The sequence below is a fragment of the Sycon ciliatum genome, chromosome 7 (assembly GCF_964019385.1).
Source record: "Sycon ciliatum chromosome 7, ocSycCili1.1, whole genome shotgun sequence".
NCBI classification, from domain to species: Eukaryota; Metazoa; Porifera; class Calcarea; order Leucosolenida; family Sycettidae; genus Sycon; species Sycon ciliatum.
The window spans coordinates 11,179,025-11,194,715 of record NC_088649.1 but is presented as its reverse complement, the minus strand read 5'-3'; the positions used below and the strand labels follow the sequence as shown (position 1 = coordinate 11,194,715).

Below are 15,691 nucleotides of genomic sequence, written 5' to 3'. Positions count from 1 at the left end.
ACCAGCAGCAGCAGCAGGAATTCAACCAGGTGCTCAACAAGGCAGTTGCGGCTGCTGCAACGGCAGTCGCCTCACAGGAGTCAAGCAGAGCAACACCGTTGGCAGCACAGACACTACTGTCATCAGGAACAGAGCCTGGGGTACCGACAGCAGCAGCAGCGGCGGCGCCAATAGCAGGAGCGGGCACAGCAATAGCAGCGGCAGCAGCAACAGTAGTAGCAGCAACAGTAGTAGCAGCAACAGGAGTGGAGGTGAATACAGAAGGAGTGAATACAGCAGCAACAGTATCACTGACAGCACTAACAGCAGCAGCAGCAGCAGCATCAGACTGAGTGACGGCAGGAGCAGCTAGTAGGATGTACAACAAAGCGGTTTAATATTATAATATTATAAAAGAGCTGGCGGACAAGCCGTTGATTATCCACTCTCATTCTTTATCCACTGACGATGTTGTTCAGAACAACGAAACGTCTGGAGAAGTATCGTGAATATTTCTATCTATATTTTTCAAATATACCACTCTTTGGTCTAGAAAGAATACTTTTTTGATATAATATTATCATGATCACTGTAGCATTCCTGGTGGGGAATTTCCAATTTCTGGAAGACATGATCCAGCCATGTTCTTGGAGTCTAGCTTCAATAATGTCTGTTCGCTCGCTGCACAATTTTCCTGATTTTTGCACTCCTCATAGTTTCAAGCAAGTGTGTATGATTGATTATATTCGGTCATTTACATGTTATGCTTTACTTACCACTGGCTACATAATAGTGTGCACGGCCGACTGAGCTTCCCAAGCCCAACCGAACCTCCAACGGACGTACATGTACACAATCTGTACGTTATGACCGTGGTTCTCGATAACCAAGGTCGAATGACTGGATATGCAGTGCCTTCAAAAGATTGGTTATTTTATTAGAGCCAGGATGAACTAGTATATTGTTCTAGCATAAAGGCTATGGACAAGGGTATGCTGAGGTCGATCTGTCGGGTCCTCAACAATAATAATTACGGTATATGCAGTCGACTCCTGATAATAGTGATATAACAGACACCATTGCCGGTGGAGGAGAATTAGTTCTTTATAGCCGAAGTGCGATTATAAGTTTATAACAGATATAAACTTACGTTGCGGGTTCAAACTGGGACATGGTCAACAGTTCACTATACATGTATCACGAAATTCCCTATAATGTGAGTTCGTTATAGGTTGAGTTAATTGTACTTCATTATTATCTGATGCGAAATGAGCAGTATGACTGTGTTACAAGTATATCCATGGTACCATCCACAGCCACTGCACAACCACTACTGTAGCGAGAAGGACCCACAGGTGTGTGTGTGTGTGCGTGCGTGCGTGCGTGCGTGCGTGTGTGTGATCCCCGGTAGCCTGCAGTCAGTAGGGCACTGTTCCGGAAAGACAGGGGTGCTGGGTTCGAATCCCGCTCGTGGATCCTTCTTTTGCAACACTTGTATTGTTCCCTTTGCACATGATTGTATAGGTTACTAGCTGGGATACGCACTGACTCCATTTGTTTACGTCACATAAAAGCAACCAAGATCAACCAATGCAAACGGGCGCTTGCATCCATCCCCCCCCCCCCCCCAACACACACAGCACAATTTAAAGCAAAGCACATCCACCTCATTCAGCGGCGACGTTCAACTGCTCAGTACTCACGTGCACACACAGCTGGCTGTTGGACTGGACTCAACTGCCGTACGCCCAGTGGCGGTCACTCATGATTTCACATCCGACTTTCTTGAACATGCTAGCACAAATTGAGCGCATAAATATTGTGATCTTAACTCGGATACTGAGCCAGCAATAAAATTTAATTTAATGCAAAATAGACGAACATTCCATTGTGTTTTACATTGTGTTTTCCTCTGTTTTACACGTGTGACGTGCCATTGGAAATGTCAGTGTTTCATTACAGCTAGGCACCAATGCATACAAGCAGAAGCACAATCCGCTCTCCTGCCTGGCATGATGGATTTCAGCATGATGGATTTTCTTTTTCATAGAAGCATTGTATTTTGAAGTATACGGAGAGGCAATATAGGAAGCTCCCACTAGAATAGTGATAATTACTTTGAATTTATTTTCGAGTCAGCCAATAGGAATGTAGCAGCACTATGCACATTATGATACTCAGAGTGGAATACTGTAGCAGCAGGCTGTGCAGATCCAGACAAGCAGTTACTGTGCGGTTATGTACAGCTTGGCCTGCAGCACTCGACTGGAGCACGACAGCATCACACAGTCATTCGGCAATTCTAGGCACACACCGTGACGAACAGCTTTGAGGAAATAGTATATACCACATAAAATATTCAGGCAGCATATTGCATACCACATAGTGTATACAGCATAGTGTTTACTGCATAGAGCATACTACATACACCGGTGGCAACTGAATCCCCCCCGTTCACATTCTAGCGGTCTCTATTTCATAGTTTTACAATCCCGTGTTCTGAGTCGATATCACTCACCGCTCAGGGGGGGGGGGGGGGGATCGGATTTCAGTTGCCAGCACTGTAATGTGCAGTGTACACTACATAGTGTATGCTACATAGTGTATAGAATAGGCAGTGGTGACGTCACTAAAACACAGCTGCACAGTCTGGAGTGTGGACAATGCAGAATCTCACTCAGCCTAGCAGAGCGGAATGTAAGGCCACGCCGCGTATCTTTCTCACCGGCGGTGTTGCCGGCACTTCTGCTAGTGCAACGCGTAGACGTCGAGGTAGGTATGAGAGATTTGAGATTTCAGTGTGCATACATGTGCAGTTTGTACGGTACATTGCGTCTCGAGAAGACGAGAATCCCTTCAAACGTCTTGTGCTAATCCCACATTCATGACTACGCGTTGTGTCCGAGTAGATCAACCGCCGTGTCTACTGCTTCTTGACAGTGGCCTCGCTGGACTCGTGCGGTGCCTGTTCCATGTCCTTGCTGCGAGCGGTGGCGCGATGCTCGGGCAGCTGCCGTTCGCGCACGGTCGTGCGAGCGGCTAGCTTGCTGGAGTGGTGCGCCAGGTAGGGCGATGCCAGCACCTTGGCAATGCCTTCGGGCATGGCCACTACTTTACCTGACCCTGCGACTGCTGCTGCGGCGGTGGTGGTGACGGTTGTTGAGGAGTGATTGGCAGCATTCACCGGTTCTCCGGTGTCGTGCTGCTGCTGCGATACAAGGGCAGTGTCGTGCACATCGATTTCGGTAGACGACTCGGTAAGGTGCCGGTGCTGAGCTTTCGCCGCGGCGCGCGACTGGTGCTGCCTGTGCTGGTCAGTTTGCTTGCCTGTTCTGCCCGACGCAGCAAAGTCAGTGGGAAGCGATCTTCTCTTGCTCTCTCCCGTGGGCGATGGAACAATGGCATCAGCACCACTCTCCTCCATAGCACCAAAGTCCAGGGCGGTAAGATCTATGGCACTGCGTGATCCCGACGGTGCTTGGTTTGTGTTGCGCCCCGCGGCAGCACGACGACGACTGGTCTTCTGTATGCGCGGATCGGTGGCAAGCCGTGGGCCGGCGTAGGCGTTACGATCTTGCAGTGCATGTTGACTGCTGCCACCGTCACCCCCGTCGATGCCAGTGGAGTGCTTACGACTGGTCGGTGTTCTCTCCATTACGCCCTGGTCGGCTGGAATCGGCGGCAGGCTGTCACGTCGTGGTGGCAGCAAGTACAACTGCCGCTTGCCGTCCTTGCTGAGTAGGCCGGCACTGATCAGGTATTCTAGTTTGCTCCGCTCCCGTGGCTTAGCCGGCAAGTTGGGATTGTTAGGGTAAAGCCGGTGCAGCTCCAGCAGACGTTCATACTGCCCAGCAGAAAATATACACAGGTACACACACACACACACACACACACACACACACGCGCGCGTACAGACAGACAGACAGAAATATACACACATATGTTTACAGAAAGACAGACAGAAATATATACACACGCACGTGTCCACACACATACAAATGTGCATGTATATTCACACAAGGACAACATGCAGATGAACACTAAGACGGAAAGCAGTTGTGATTGTGTGAACTGATGGTTCTCATACTGTCCTCCTATCAACTGTCTGGTCAGCACATGAGTTGCAAGAATAGATAAGTACTCTTCCGCCTGCAGCAAGATAGCGTGTCAAATCATGGACACCTTGCAGCAGACCCTGGAGATACAAACATGCATATTTAAACCTCCAAAATGAGGATAGGTTTGATATAGGGACAGTTCCTTGGGCGTCCACGTTTCTCAAACCGGTTTCACTGTGTTCTAAAGGCTGGCTTGACAGACTGCATGATCCACTATAGGAGGCGCATTGGTAGGGATGCCATAGGGAACAATGACAGCAATTTCGTCATCATCAACATTATGATTATCTAGTTCGAGATAATGATAGATAGAGGTAGTCACGAGGTAGCCAAGTGTCAAGTCAAGTCGGCAGAAAAGCGCAAGCTCCCGGTGTGGGGAGCGAACACCTTTCTTATTGTAGTGTATGTGCTGATGATACACTCATGGACATTTCTTACGCCATCATTATCGTATTGACGTCACACCATGCGCAGAGCATTTAGTATGTCTGCCTTTTTGTATTGACACACGTGTCTCCTTGTTCTTGTTACGTTGACATAATTTACTTGCAATTGTAGTGGGTCTTCTTCTAGTCTCCATGTAATCGATCATAGAATAAACCGAACCCCGTCTCTAGCCGCGAACAGCTTTCTTATGATTATCTTCTTCTTACCTTTACTTCTCCTGCTCTCAGTTGCAGATCTCGCGGCAATTCCCACAGCTCACACGGCGGCCGGCCGAAGATCTCATCATGCTCCAGCTGCAGGTGCTGAAGTCTGGCATTGATGGCCGTCTCTGAGCGTGACTTCAATAACCGGGCCGACGATCTCCGCCCGTTTCTCGGTGGCGGTGTGCTCGGTGGAGGTGGCTGGGGAAATTCAGATGCGTTGGATGGGGTTGTTAATGATGTCATTGATGATGCAATCACTGCAATTGTCTCCTCCGATGATGTCATACGATTGATGTGTGCCCGCCGACCAGATGAGGTAGCATCATCAGTTGGGGTTTGTTCCGATGGTGTTGTGGCACTGGTGGTTACCCGATCTGAGGATGATGTCACCGAACCGGGGTATGATGTCACCGAACCGGGGTATCGTGAGCTGTACACGGCTGCGGCTTGTTCCAGTGATCCAGACGGTGCAGCAGGAAGCTGACGTCGTACCCGTGCCACCACACCAGCCGGCACGGAGCGAGATTTCTGATGCAGCGAGAGTGACGGTGCCTTGGACGATACGGGCTTTCTCTGTTGGCGGTCGGCGTGCGTGGCTGCTGGATGCTGTGCTGATGACGTCATAGCCACTGGATGTTCTGCTGATGATGTCATGGTCAACTGCTCGGCAGGCTTGTTGTCAGACGTCTCACATTCCGCTGCTATAGCCGCTGTCATCCTTTTTCTTCTGGCACAGCGTGAACACTCCTTGGTCTGCAGCTGGAGCTTCAGCAGACCCTGAGATGCCTCCAGTTCGGCGTTGCTCCGCCTGAGCCCGTCAATTTCATCTTGCAGATGGGAAACCTCGTCGAGCCGTCCATCTGCGGTAGCAAGCAGGAGACAAAAAGGAAAGAACAATAATAGGTGCTCGCCATGCAGCGGCATACAAATTGTGGACCGTATATCTGAGCCCGGTTCGTGAATAAGAGGATGAGATCGAAAGCCTTCTTCTTTCTGAAGCTGATCTTTTCCCCCAATTGAGCTCGGTGACTTTTTGCCACCTCCCTTTCCTCGCACCACTTACATGTCGTGCCTTCATCACTTCATCCCGCTTTCTGACATCCCTCAGGTATCTGCCTAGTGAATTGTAATCTTTACTATGCTACCCATGGGTGTCGGCAGGTATTTTAGTGTGGTACGGTCAGCCATCTGAAGTACAATTTACTCGTGGGGGAGGGGTGGCTGAGCTGAACATTTTGGAAACTTAGAGTCCAGCTCAGTGTATTTTATTGGTCCACGGGGTACCTTAACTGTCCACCTCTCCAAACTGCGCTCTTGGCCCACATTCACAACACCACTCCATAGCGAGGAAGTTCGTTCTTGGGTAGATGCACGGACGGGGTATCTGGGGCAAAAAGTGGTACGGTCAATACTGTAGTGACCGTACCTTGTCCGACACCCCTGCTGTCTAATGAGTGTTGTACACAAAACTCTGAGTAACGGCAAAGAAGGACTCTGTTGTGTTATTGCTGACTGAAAAGTGTACACCTTTACGTCAATATTCTTCTAAAAACTAATAGACCGGTTCTGAAGGTCACCAGTCCAATTCCATAGGGTTAAAACATATATCTCTCCCTCCCATTCTCTCTCTCTCTCTCTCTCTCTCTCTCTCTCTCTCTTTCTCTCCCATTCTCTCTCTCTCGAAATACATCAGCTGAATGACTTGCCTCAATCAGCCATCGGCCAAACAACTACATAATAATCATTATTTTATAATAACTCCGATCACGTAAGTTACAAAGTCCAGTAGAGCATGATTCCCATGCCCATGTGCAGCTCATGCATCATACAGACAGATACCCACCTTGTCCTCCACTGGCCGAGCTCTCTCCTTCGGTACATAACCTAAAGTTGAGGTCTGAGGACAGAGAAAGAGAGAGAAAGAGAGAGAGAGAGAGAAATAGATAGATAGAGCGGGGAGGGAGGGAGGAGTAGGAGGAGGAGGAGGAGAGAGAGAGAGAGAGAGAGAGAGAGGGAGGGAGGGAGGAGGAAGAGAGTGAGAGACAAAACGGTGCATGGTAGCAATTTGCAGATGCCCCGAGCTAGATGTACATGCCTGTGACATTAGGGAGGTTTCGCTCTACGGAATTACGTGTGAAAATAACGTATGAACTGCACGGAATTTTCATACGTAAAAATCAGAGCTGTTGGGTTTCGCTCTACGTGATTTCTCCACGACTGCTAAACATGCGTTGTTGCTTTGGAGACGCGTTGGCTGCATGTGCCCACCGCATGCACCATGAACCGAAACCGCGTTTTCCATTATATTTTGTACGTGGTGTACGGTGTGTGTACCTTGTGTTTCGCGCGGCTTGAATGTTGCCATGGACAAATGCGAAAAAATATTTCAAAAAGTCCTATGGAGGACCCAACGTAGGAAAGAGCTTTCCTACGGAAATCCGTAGAGAGATTTACGTATGAAAGTTGCCCTCGCTCACCGGCGCGTACGACATACGGATTTTCATAGGACTGATGGGAATTGTCAGTACAATCAGGCATCCCCATGGCCTTTCGGAGATGATCATTCATCAAGGCAATGTTTCTTGAGCACAATGTGGAATATCAGAGGGCACATGCCTTCGTGTGGCTTGCACGATGCCTTCACTTTCATGTGTAAAGTAAAAACCTATTCTCATGCCAGTAACAGAGGTCACCGGAAACTGCAGGGAAATGAACAATTCCCTGGCTTTAATAGAGGGTCTACAATTGATAGCACCCCCTGCCCTGCCCCCTGCCCCCCCCCACATGTACTAATACAATGATGTACCCCTGCCCCTGCCCCCCCCACATGTACTAATACAATGATGTACCCCTGCCCTCTGCCCCCCCCCCCCCACATGTACTAATACAATGATGTACCCCTGCCCCCTGCCCCCCCCCACATGTACTAATACAATGATGTACCCCTGCACCCCCTGCCCCCCCCCACATGTACTAATACAATGATGTACCCCTGCACCCCCTGCCCCCCCCCCCCCCCACATGTACTAATACAATGATGTAGTACAAGTAGCAGTCAGAACCAGTCTAGGCCAGGGTGCCAGCATTGCACTTTAGATCAGATTTCACCGAGCGCAACTGTACATCCGATGGTGACAGCGGCCTGTAGAGAGTGTAGTGCTTACCCGCGTTCTTCTTACGCAGCTCCTTGATCTCTTGATGCAGGCTGCTCACAATGATGGAATGGTGCTGTTTGGTGAAGTGCAACTGCTGCTCCGTGTGGCTTAGTTTGGCTTCCAGCTGAGTACACACATACACATACACACACATACATGTACATGTACGCACAGTGGGTTGTCAACGTCAAAATGTGTGGTACAATTTTCGTCCTTTCCACAAAAAGAGCATACGTTCCGTTCCATATTTTCCAGGAGAAAGTGGACTGGACTTTTCTGATGGGCGGAAGTTCTGTGGTGATACTTCATGGCTTTGCGGCTAGGCGCCCTAAGAACTGAAGTAACATACAGATACACTCGTTGCTGTTACACTCACTGTACGCTACATCTAATAAGTACTTGTATACTCATACCTCGGTAGGCCTTTGCGGATAATGCCGGCAGAAAAAATGGCAGAATTCGGTACTTTTTCTGGTAAGTTTCATGCATGTTTGGTATGTGGTTAAAGAAATGGAGCAGAATTCGGAGAATTGCCCGCCATACGGTTTGTATGGTTCTGCCAATTTCACTGCTTTTCGAGCATTATCCGCCAATGCCTACACCTCGGTTATCCGGACCCCGAAGTTACGGGCACTTCGGTCTACCGGGCACCCTTTGGGCGAGTTTCAGTGGAAATATTGCTACTAGTTTTGTGGAAATAGTGACGTCAAATGCCATATCTATGGCCTTTCACCATCAACATGTATGTGATAGTCAAATGCCATATCTATGGCCTTTCACCATCAACATGTATGTGATTCGGAGTTTCGTGCATTTCAAAGTCACGGGCAGTTCCCGGTCCCGGACTGCCCGGATAAACGAGGTATGAGTGTACTTGTAAGCGTAACATGCCCACTCACATCCTCACTCCAGTCCTTACATTAGCTATGCCTATCATGTGCCGTGACTTGAACTGCTGCTCAGTAAGCTTATTCATATCTGAAACAGCACGTACCACCCAGCGTTAACGTTATCAGTGACCATCATGGTGATGCAATGAGCTAGTACTAGTATGATCCTGCTCAATGAAATCCGGGGCGGCGCGAGTCAAGTACGTTTGCGCCTTGCACCATTTCTCAGCCCAGTGTTCGCAGGTCTAGGGCTGCGCAACGCCCGGCGCATGCTTGAGTGACGCGACTGCGATTTCATTGAGCAGTACTGAGTGGGTCTATCACCATGCTGCATGCACCTGCCCAGCATGGTAGGCTCTACACTGGGCTAGCTTCTAAACTCTATCATGCGGGACTCTGTGCCATGCTACCAGGACTCTGTGCCATGCTACATATCACACGGCAAAGAGATGAGAAAGGGTCGCTGAACAGGCGCGTGCTCCGGTGCCCTTGAAGGGGGGTTCCGGGGGGCCTCCTCCTCCCCTCCCCCCCCCGGGAAAATTTTCAAAAAATGAAGCAAAACCCTGCATTTTGAGCGAAAAGGGGGGGGGGGGTTCCGGGCACCCAGGAACCCATACGGGGATCCGGGATGCGCCTGCTGAAACTCCGAATATCACACTATTACTAACACCATCATTTTGTGATGCCATCTTCAGTAGGTCCGTCAAAAAACATCCACCACTACTACAAGCATCGTTGGACGCTACTGCACTCCCACACGGAGAATAACAATAGTAATCGACCATGGGGAAAAGCGTGAAACAGTCAATACCCCTATGTGGCTATGCTAGGTAAGGGCAATAGGCTACCTGTTACATGCACGTGCTCAGACCTCTGCTTCTTGCCGCAGAGTATCTGCAAGTTTTACCTGTGGACATCGGGCATCGAACACTGGGTGCTGTTATCGTTACGACGTTAGTAGTAGTATTAGGTATAGCTACAGGCTTACAGCCAGCGAACTACCTTACCTCTGCGGCGGCCATCGTTCATCGGCTGGTATTCTTGGCACGTTTGCTACCGATGAATATCAATGGCTCTCCACCGCCTGCGTATGCGCAGTAAGTTTCCGCAATGAAAGAAAGACGGATGGCATCGAGGAACACGGCTATTGAGGTAAGTCGCTGGTGTCGGTTCTAGTGCCAGTAGTGGGTGAATTATTATCGAGCATTATAATTGGGCGATCGTCTGCAGACGCTTCGCTTCTCGTCTGGTAAAGGACTATGCGAAAACAGGAATTATTTTCTCCAAGAATGTTTTTGTTGCTTTCTTCACCGATTGCGTCGCTACAAACAGGCGAGCGCGAGCGCTCAGCTTCCAAGGCCGATACTGCAGGCCATGCCAGGGGCGCCAACAAACAACTCGCGAAAAGCGCAGAAAGTTTGGATGACAGGAGCGATGCGACGAAATCAGCTGATAAGGTTCTGGGAGGTCGAGAGGAACACGTCGAGGTCTAGCCAAACACATCAGTACAGTGTCCATGCCATGGTGTCCTGGTGTCAGTAGGATAGGAGCATGAGATGGACCGGACCATGCCATGGGCATGGTGGACGCGCCTCCCAGGCGTCAAAATACTAATTCCATTATAAAAATCTGCATTCTGTCATCATGCATGGTCATGCTCGCAGCTAGCTAGATCAACAGGACAACAGTCGCCATGACGAATCACCATAGCGAAACGGCAGTGGCCGTGGATGTTCATCATCCATGCCTGGCTTCATGAATCATGGTAGATCTATCATCTAGCTACACGAGTAACACGACTCCTTTGTCTCTTAGTCTTACTCTTACTTTAGTCTTAGTCCTGATGACTTCGCCATGTCTACGACCGGTACTCGTCGCGTTCGTCGCCGGACTAGGCCTTGGCGGGATTATTACTACCGTAGCTAGAATCCCGCGAATATTAAAGGCCAGGGAATGTTGGAACATCACAAAGCCATGATGTATAAGCATAGGGATATTGAGCACTTCTTCAGATCAGACTCCCGCTCTCAGCCTCTCACTGTAGAGGGGACGGTTTCAAATAGGACATAGGTTGCAAACCGGAACGGACTCAATATTCACTTTCTCTCTTGGTATTTTGATTAGAAGACATAATGTCACAGTGAGACTACGATGTGTTATACTCCGAGCCAAAATTTCATGGCTCTGCGATGACCAGAAGCGCCATATCAAGCAGGTGAGTTTTTGACGTGTTGCTTCGCACTGCGACTTGAGTTTTACGACTTTCGAAAAATCAACTTCTTGTCGCAGGTAAACAGCGGCTCGCCTCTCGCCGATAAAGCACCGCATACCAATCAAAACTAATGGAAGCACACACAAGGCTTATTGTTACTCTGTACTGGCCGTCGTGGAGCGATAGCAATTACCTAATTTCAGACCCAGAGTGAATTTGACGTGCACTCTAAAACGTGTCCGGTTTGGAGCCACCTCTGATTTGAACTTTTTTGAAGCGAAAAATTGGGCAACTAATTGGAGGCAATGGGTCAACACAAAGGAGTGGCTCAGTTCGATTGACTCTGGCCCCAGAGCAAACTTCAACATGCCAGTTTCCTTCCACAAACATATTTCGAGTGAAAAATCAACGCTGGTGATCGGTTTGGGTCTATACAAATTTGGCTGTCAAAGCGTCCCAGTATCGAGCCGTCTCCTCTACTCTGTAGATCTACCAGTACTGGCAGTAGTACTACTTCTCAGTAGAAAGTAGAATGCTGGACTTCCCTAGCGGTGTGGAGTCATGTCACCCATCACATGATCATAATGACAGCGTCCAGCAATTTCTTTGGCCAGGTTTCTTGCAGCTACATTGTAGGCCAGCGTGACAGCACAAATAGAATGTGGATTATTATTATGAGAAATGCACTAGCTAGCGCCAATACATGTCTGCTAACAAAACAGGACTCATTAGGAAGCGGCAAGACTGAACAACGCTGGTTTCCGGAGTAGTGTGCTTGTGAAGTGCGGATAGATAGTGAGTCCATGGCATGAGCTTCTGTAGATTTAATATTTTGTTTCATTGGTTCGATCCGGAAGGTCAGAGGTGGACGTTATCCGTGCCTGGTCGCCAAGCAATCAGCCGAGCTCAGTTGCATGCACCGGGCTGATACCCTGACCTGCTCAGTTGGAGTTTGGTTGAAGGTGAGCTCCACTGCATGCATGCACTGCATTATACCAGAGATTGTCACGGGTAGATCTACTAACTACTTTTTTTTGTAGCACTACATGACCACATTGTACAGTACTTGATTGTAGAGTTTACTGAAGTGATCGTGTCAAGACAACCGTGTAGAATTGTGTAGATCTACAATGTACATGTACGTAGGTCTACTATCTACTGTACATCATTCTTAGTGTGCTGCATGCACTGCAGTCTACAGAGATGTTCCACTAAAGAGAGGTCATTGCATACTGGTTACCAGTACCGGCGGACGCAGTTTGGGGTTGGTCCAGCCATTCACACATTGTGCATGATGATGATAATTAATTAGTGGTGTGCACGGACGGGTAGTCTGGTACCCGTACTAACCGTGAGGACCTCGGGTAGACGGGTACAGAATAGTACCCGAAAACCCGAAGTCGCAGATGACATCATGTACAGTGCACGTGTACAAATTCATGTCATACTCCGCATGTCTACCCAGTGTGTAAGGGAAGGGGTGCATTGTGGTGTTACCATGGAAACATTACCCGAGAGGGTACCCGTGCTACCCGTGGAAAACTGGTGTGTCCGGGAAATAATCCTGCCCTCACACCGTGTACCATGGTGTACCGATCACATGGTCTGGATCTGGGTCTACCATGCATGGTCTAAGCTACCTCAACGTGACTGCACTGCACCGTGCACATGCTAGGCCCAGACAGATTCTGCCGGCAATTTTTTTTCGGCAAAAAGTAAGGAAGCCTTGAATTGAAAAAGCGGAACTGATTGCCGGCAACATTGGAGCAAAATCGCGATTTTGGGCAAAATCGCGATTTTGGGCAAAATCGCGATTTTGGGTAAAATCGATGCCTGATACAGTGATTTCCTTGTTTTCTTAATTAAGGACTTACTCGTTCCGGCTTGATACACTGCACAGAACAAGATCATCATTTCACTGAAAGTATGGATTCAGACTGGGTGAACCGCCAAGATCATTTCACCGAAAGTATAACTGGAACTGGAACAGGGGTGTAGCAGCCGGTCCATGGCCGGGCCACTTCGCCCGACCACGAAAAAAGTGTCCAGAATGCAGGAGTTTGCACCCTAATTTCAAAATGTTCCCGGGGACTCGGACCCCCACCGGTGCACCCCGACGCCCCTCCGGCCGGACCACCTCCGCCCTCCAACGGCGGTGCTACGCACCTGTGGAACCCGGGGCCGGGGACATGTGTGTGAAAACCCGTGTTGAGAAACCGACTGTGTTTTTTTAAACGTACGGGAAGTGGGTAAAATGCCCGGTTCAGTTCCCGAAAATCGAGCAAAATATCGAGTTTGCATGATATGATCGACAGGATCATGTCTCATGAGATTCAGGACACGGACCACGTGCACGTGCGTGCTGAACAGGGAGTCGTATAGACCCGGGAGGCGACACGCGCATCACTTGTGCACAACCATGATCGACTCAACGATTCAAAATATTACGACCTGCTCGGTGTGGGACAAGTCCGTACATAGGTCATAGCGCGCGGGAAATCCGTACATAGCGAGAAATCGTCGTCTTCGTCCTTTCGAGAACAATTGTCACAGGTCAGACTTTCGATCTCCATTGCCGAAATACAGCCATCTGTGGCCATCGCTGAGGAGTTCACTTGTTCACTGTACTGGCTTACTCACTGGCTTTGCACTGCCACTCGAACTCTGAGGCACTTTGACCACCTAAGATGAGGTAATCCTTTCTTTACAAATTGCCTCAATATTTTCTCACCTTTAGGGCAATGAAGTAAATTCTTTCCTCATGACTAACCTTGACAGACTAAGTTGCCCTGTCCCAGTGATCTACAATACTTATATTGCACATTTGTGAAATATTGGACGAATCCAGATAAACGAAATGACTTACATTCGAAATTATATTTCCAAAGTTTTCCTTCACAAATAGTCCCAATTTGTTCTCACCTTTAGGGCAATGAAATAATTTTTTTCCTCATGACGAACTTTGACAGACTAAGTGGCCCTGTCCCAGTGATCTACAATACTCATATTGCACATTTGTGAAATATTGGACGAATCCAGATAAACGAAATGACTTACATTCGAAATTGCATTTTCCAAAGTTTTCCTTCACAAATAGTCCCAATTTGTTCTCACCTTTAGGACAATGAAGTCAATTTTTCTTCAGGACTAACATTGGCTAACAAAATGGCGCTGTCCCAGGGATCCACAATACTTATAATTATTACACATGTGAAATATTGGGAGTCAGAGTGAGGAAATGGCCTAAATTGAAGCTTGAACTGTTCTGCCATGTTTTATGCAGTAAACGCAGGGCTGAGAGCCCGCAAGAGCCATCCCGTAAGATCTTGTGCGCCACCAACCAAACCTTCGGTGAATGTTCACAAGGTTAGAAGCTCGCACAGATAACACACATTGGATGCTAATACAATGCACCCAGGAATGTGTGCAAATACAACAGAATTAATTCCGAATAAAGTCAACAATAGCTGCCTCAACACAGTGCTAACAACCTTCCGCGTTTTCCATATTCGAGTGGAACGAAAACGCAGTGGAGAGTCCTTAGAAAAGACTGAAAAAATATCATCATATCGCTGCACGAGATCATCCTTATAAGTTATAACGTCAGCTGATCGTACTGTGGTGGATTCATACGGCGGTAAATACACACCTGTCCACACACGCTCTCTAAACTGAAAAAGTTACTCTGGCACAGAGCTCTCCTTCCCACCACCACCATCATCAGTTCGCATCTGGCGCCTAGTCAATGCAGGGTGAGTGGTGTCCGATATAGCATGCTGGTACATCAGGTAGCGCATGGTTGATTAATACGGTGGTAAATACACACCTGGCAATATGGCGGTAAATACACGCCTGCCCAGACACGCTCTCTAAACTGCAAAGTTATTCTTGCACAGAGCTCTCCTTCTCATCACCACCACTACCACCACCATCAGTTCGCGCCTGGCGCCTAGTCGATGCATGGTTAGCGGTATCCGACATAGAAGGCTGGCACATCAGGTAACGCATGGCACATAGAAGATGGCAATGACATAGCTTGATTGCGACGTACATTTCGTTCTCTCGGTTGTGCTGTAGCCTTCAAAAGGAAATAAGACAATGCATGCACATGACACAGACAAGTAATTACTGTTACAAATACTGCATACTGCTTGATAGCAGAGAAAGAAAGTCAGTGGTCACACAAGTTTTTGGTCGTCCCTGAAACGAAGATCGTTCCAGGGGGGGGGGGGGGGGGGGGAGCTAAGATTTCTGTTGACTGACGCTATGCATACACATGTATATGCATGCGATTTTCGTCATCCATTCATTTCGGAGGGTGGAGAGGGGGTCCGAGTACGAAATGAATGATGTTTTTTTCAGGGATGACTAAACACTTTTGCGATGACCCCTTATTGCATCAATTTATCGTCTGAACTGCGCAATTGAGTCCCACTTTTATTATTTTGGGTCCAGATTTCAAGACTCGTGAAGTTCGAGGCGAAAAGCAGGCCGATGAAGGGATGCCAGTAATTCAGTCTAGTCTGGTGTCATGGAGAGGGACCGATGAACCGGCAACAAGAGAATTCAATACGCATGCTACTCTTCAGTTCATTGCTGGGGAAGACTACTCAAGGCCACGTCACTCCGGCAATTCAATGTACAAATCAGCAGCAACACTTGCAAACGTATTCCTACCAGCTGACCA

General features: G+C 48.4%; 2 protein-coding genes and 1 long non-coding RNA gene across 3 annotated transcripts in view; 1 reads left to right on the top strand and 2 right to left on the bottom strand.

The window, feature by feature from the left end:
• Positions 1 to 1,783: 1,783 nt before the first annotated feature.
• Positions 1,784 to 10,244, bottom strand: LOC135820975 (uncharacterized). The gene is made up of 5 exons (XM_065334032.1): positions 9,800 to 10,244; positions 7,912 to 8,026; positions 6,591 to 6,644; positions 4,751 to 5,607; positions 1,784 to 3,823 (listed from the first exon to the last, which is right to left on the bottom strand). Exons 1-5 carry the CDS (start codon positions 9,812 to 9,814, stop codon positions 2,903 to 2,905), a joined length of 1,962 nt encoding a protein of 653 aa, XP_065190104.1. The 5' UTR covers positions 9,815 to 10,244; the 3' UTR covers positions 1,784 to 2,902.
• A 1,373-nt stretch (positions 10,245 to 11,617) lies between these two features.
• LOC135820973 (glutathione hydrolase 1 proenzyme-like) overlaps positions 11,618 to 15,691 on the top strand; it is a 17,509-nt gene continuing 13,435 nt past the window's right edge. Inside the window, exon 1 of the mRNA XM_065334030.1 lies at positions 11,618 to 11,966. The gene's annotated coding sequence lies outside the window, so the exon portion shown is untranslated. The remainder of the gene's footprint in view (positions 11,967 to 15,691) is intronic.
• The window catches only part of LOC135820974 (uncharacterized), a 2,988-nt gene continuing 1,653 nt past the window's right edge, over positions 14,357 to 15,691 (bottom strand). Inside the window, exon 3 of the long non-coding RNA XR_010554234.1 lies at positions 14,357 to 15,082. This is a non-coding gene — a long non-coding RNA (uncharacterized LOC135820974). The remainder of the gene's footprint in view (positions 15,083 to 15,691) is intronic.

Coding starts and splice junctions, on each gene's coding strand:
- LOC135820975 (XM_065334032.1), bottom strand. Junction 6,645..7,911: donor GCTGCGTAAGAAGAACGCGG/GTAAGCACTACA, acceptor CTCTGTCCTCAG/ACCTCAACTTTAGGTTATGT. Junction 3,824..4,750: donor TGAGAGCAGGAGAAGTAAAG/GTAAGAAGAAGA, acceptor TCTGCTGGGCAG/TATGAACGTCTGCTGGAGCT.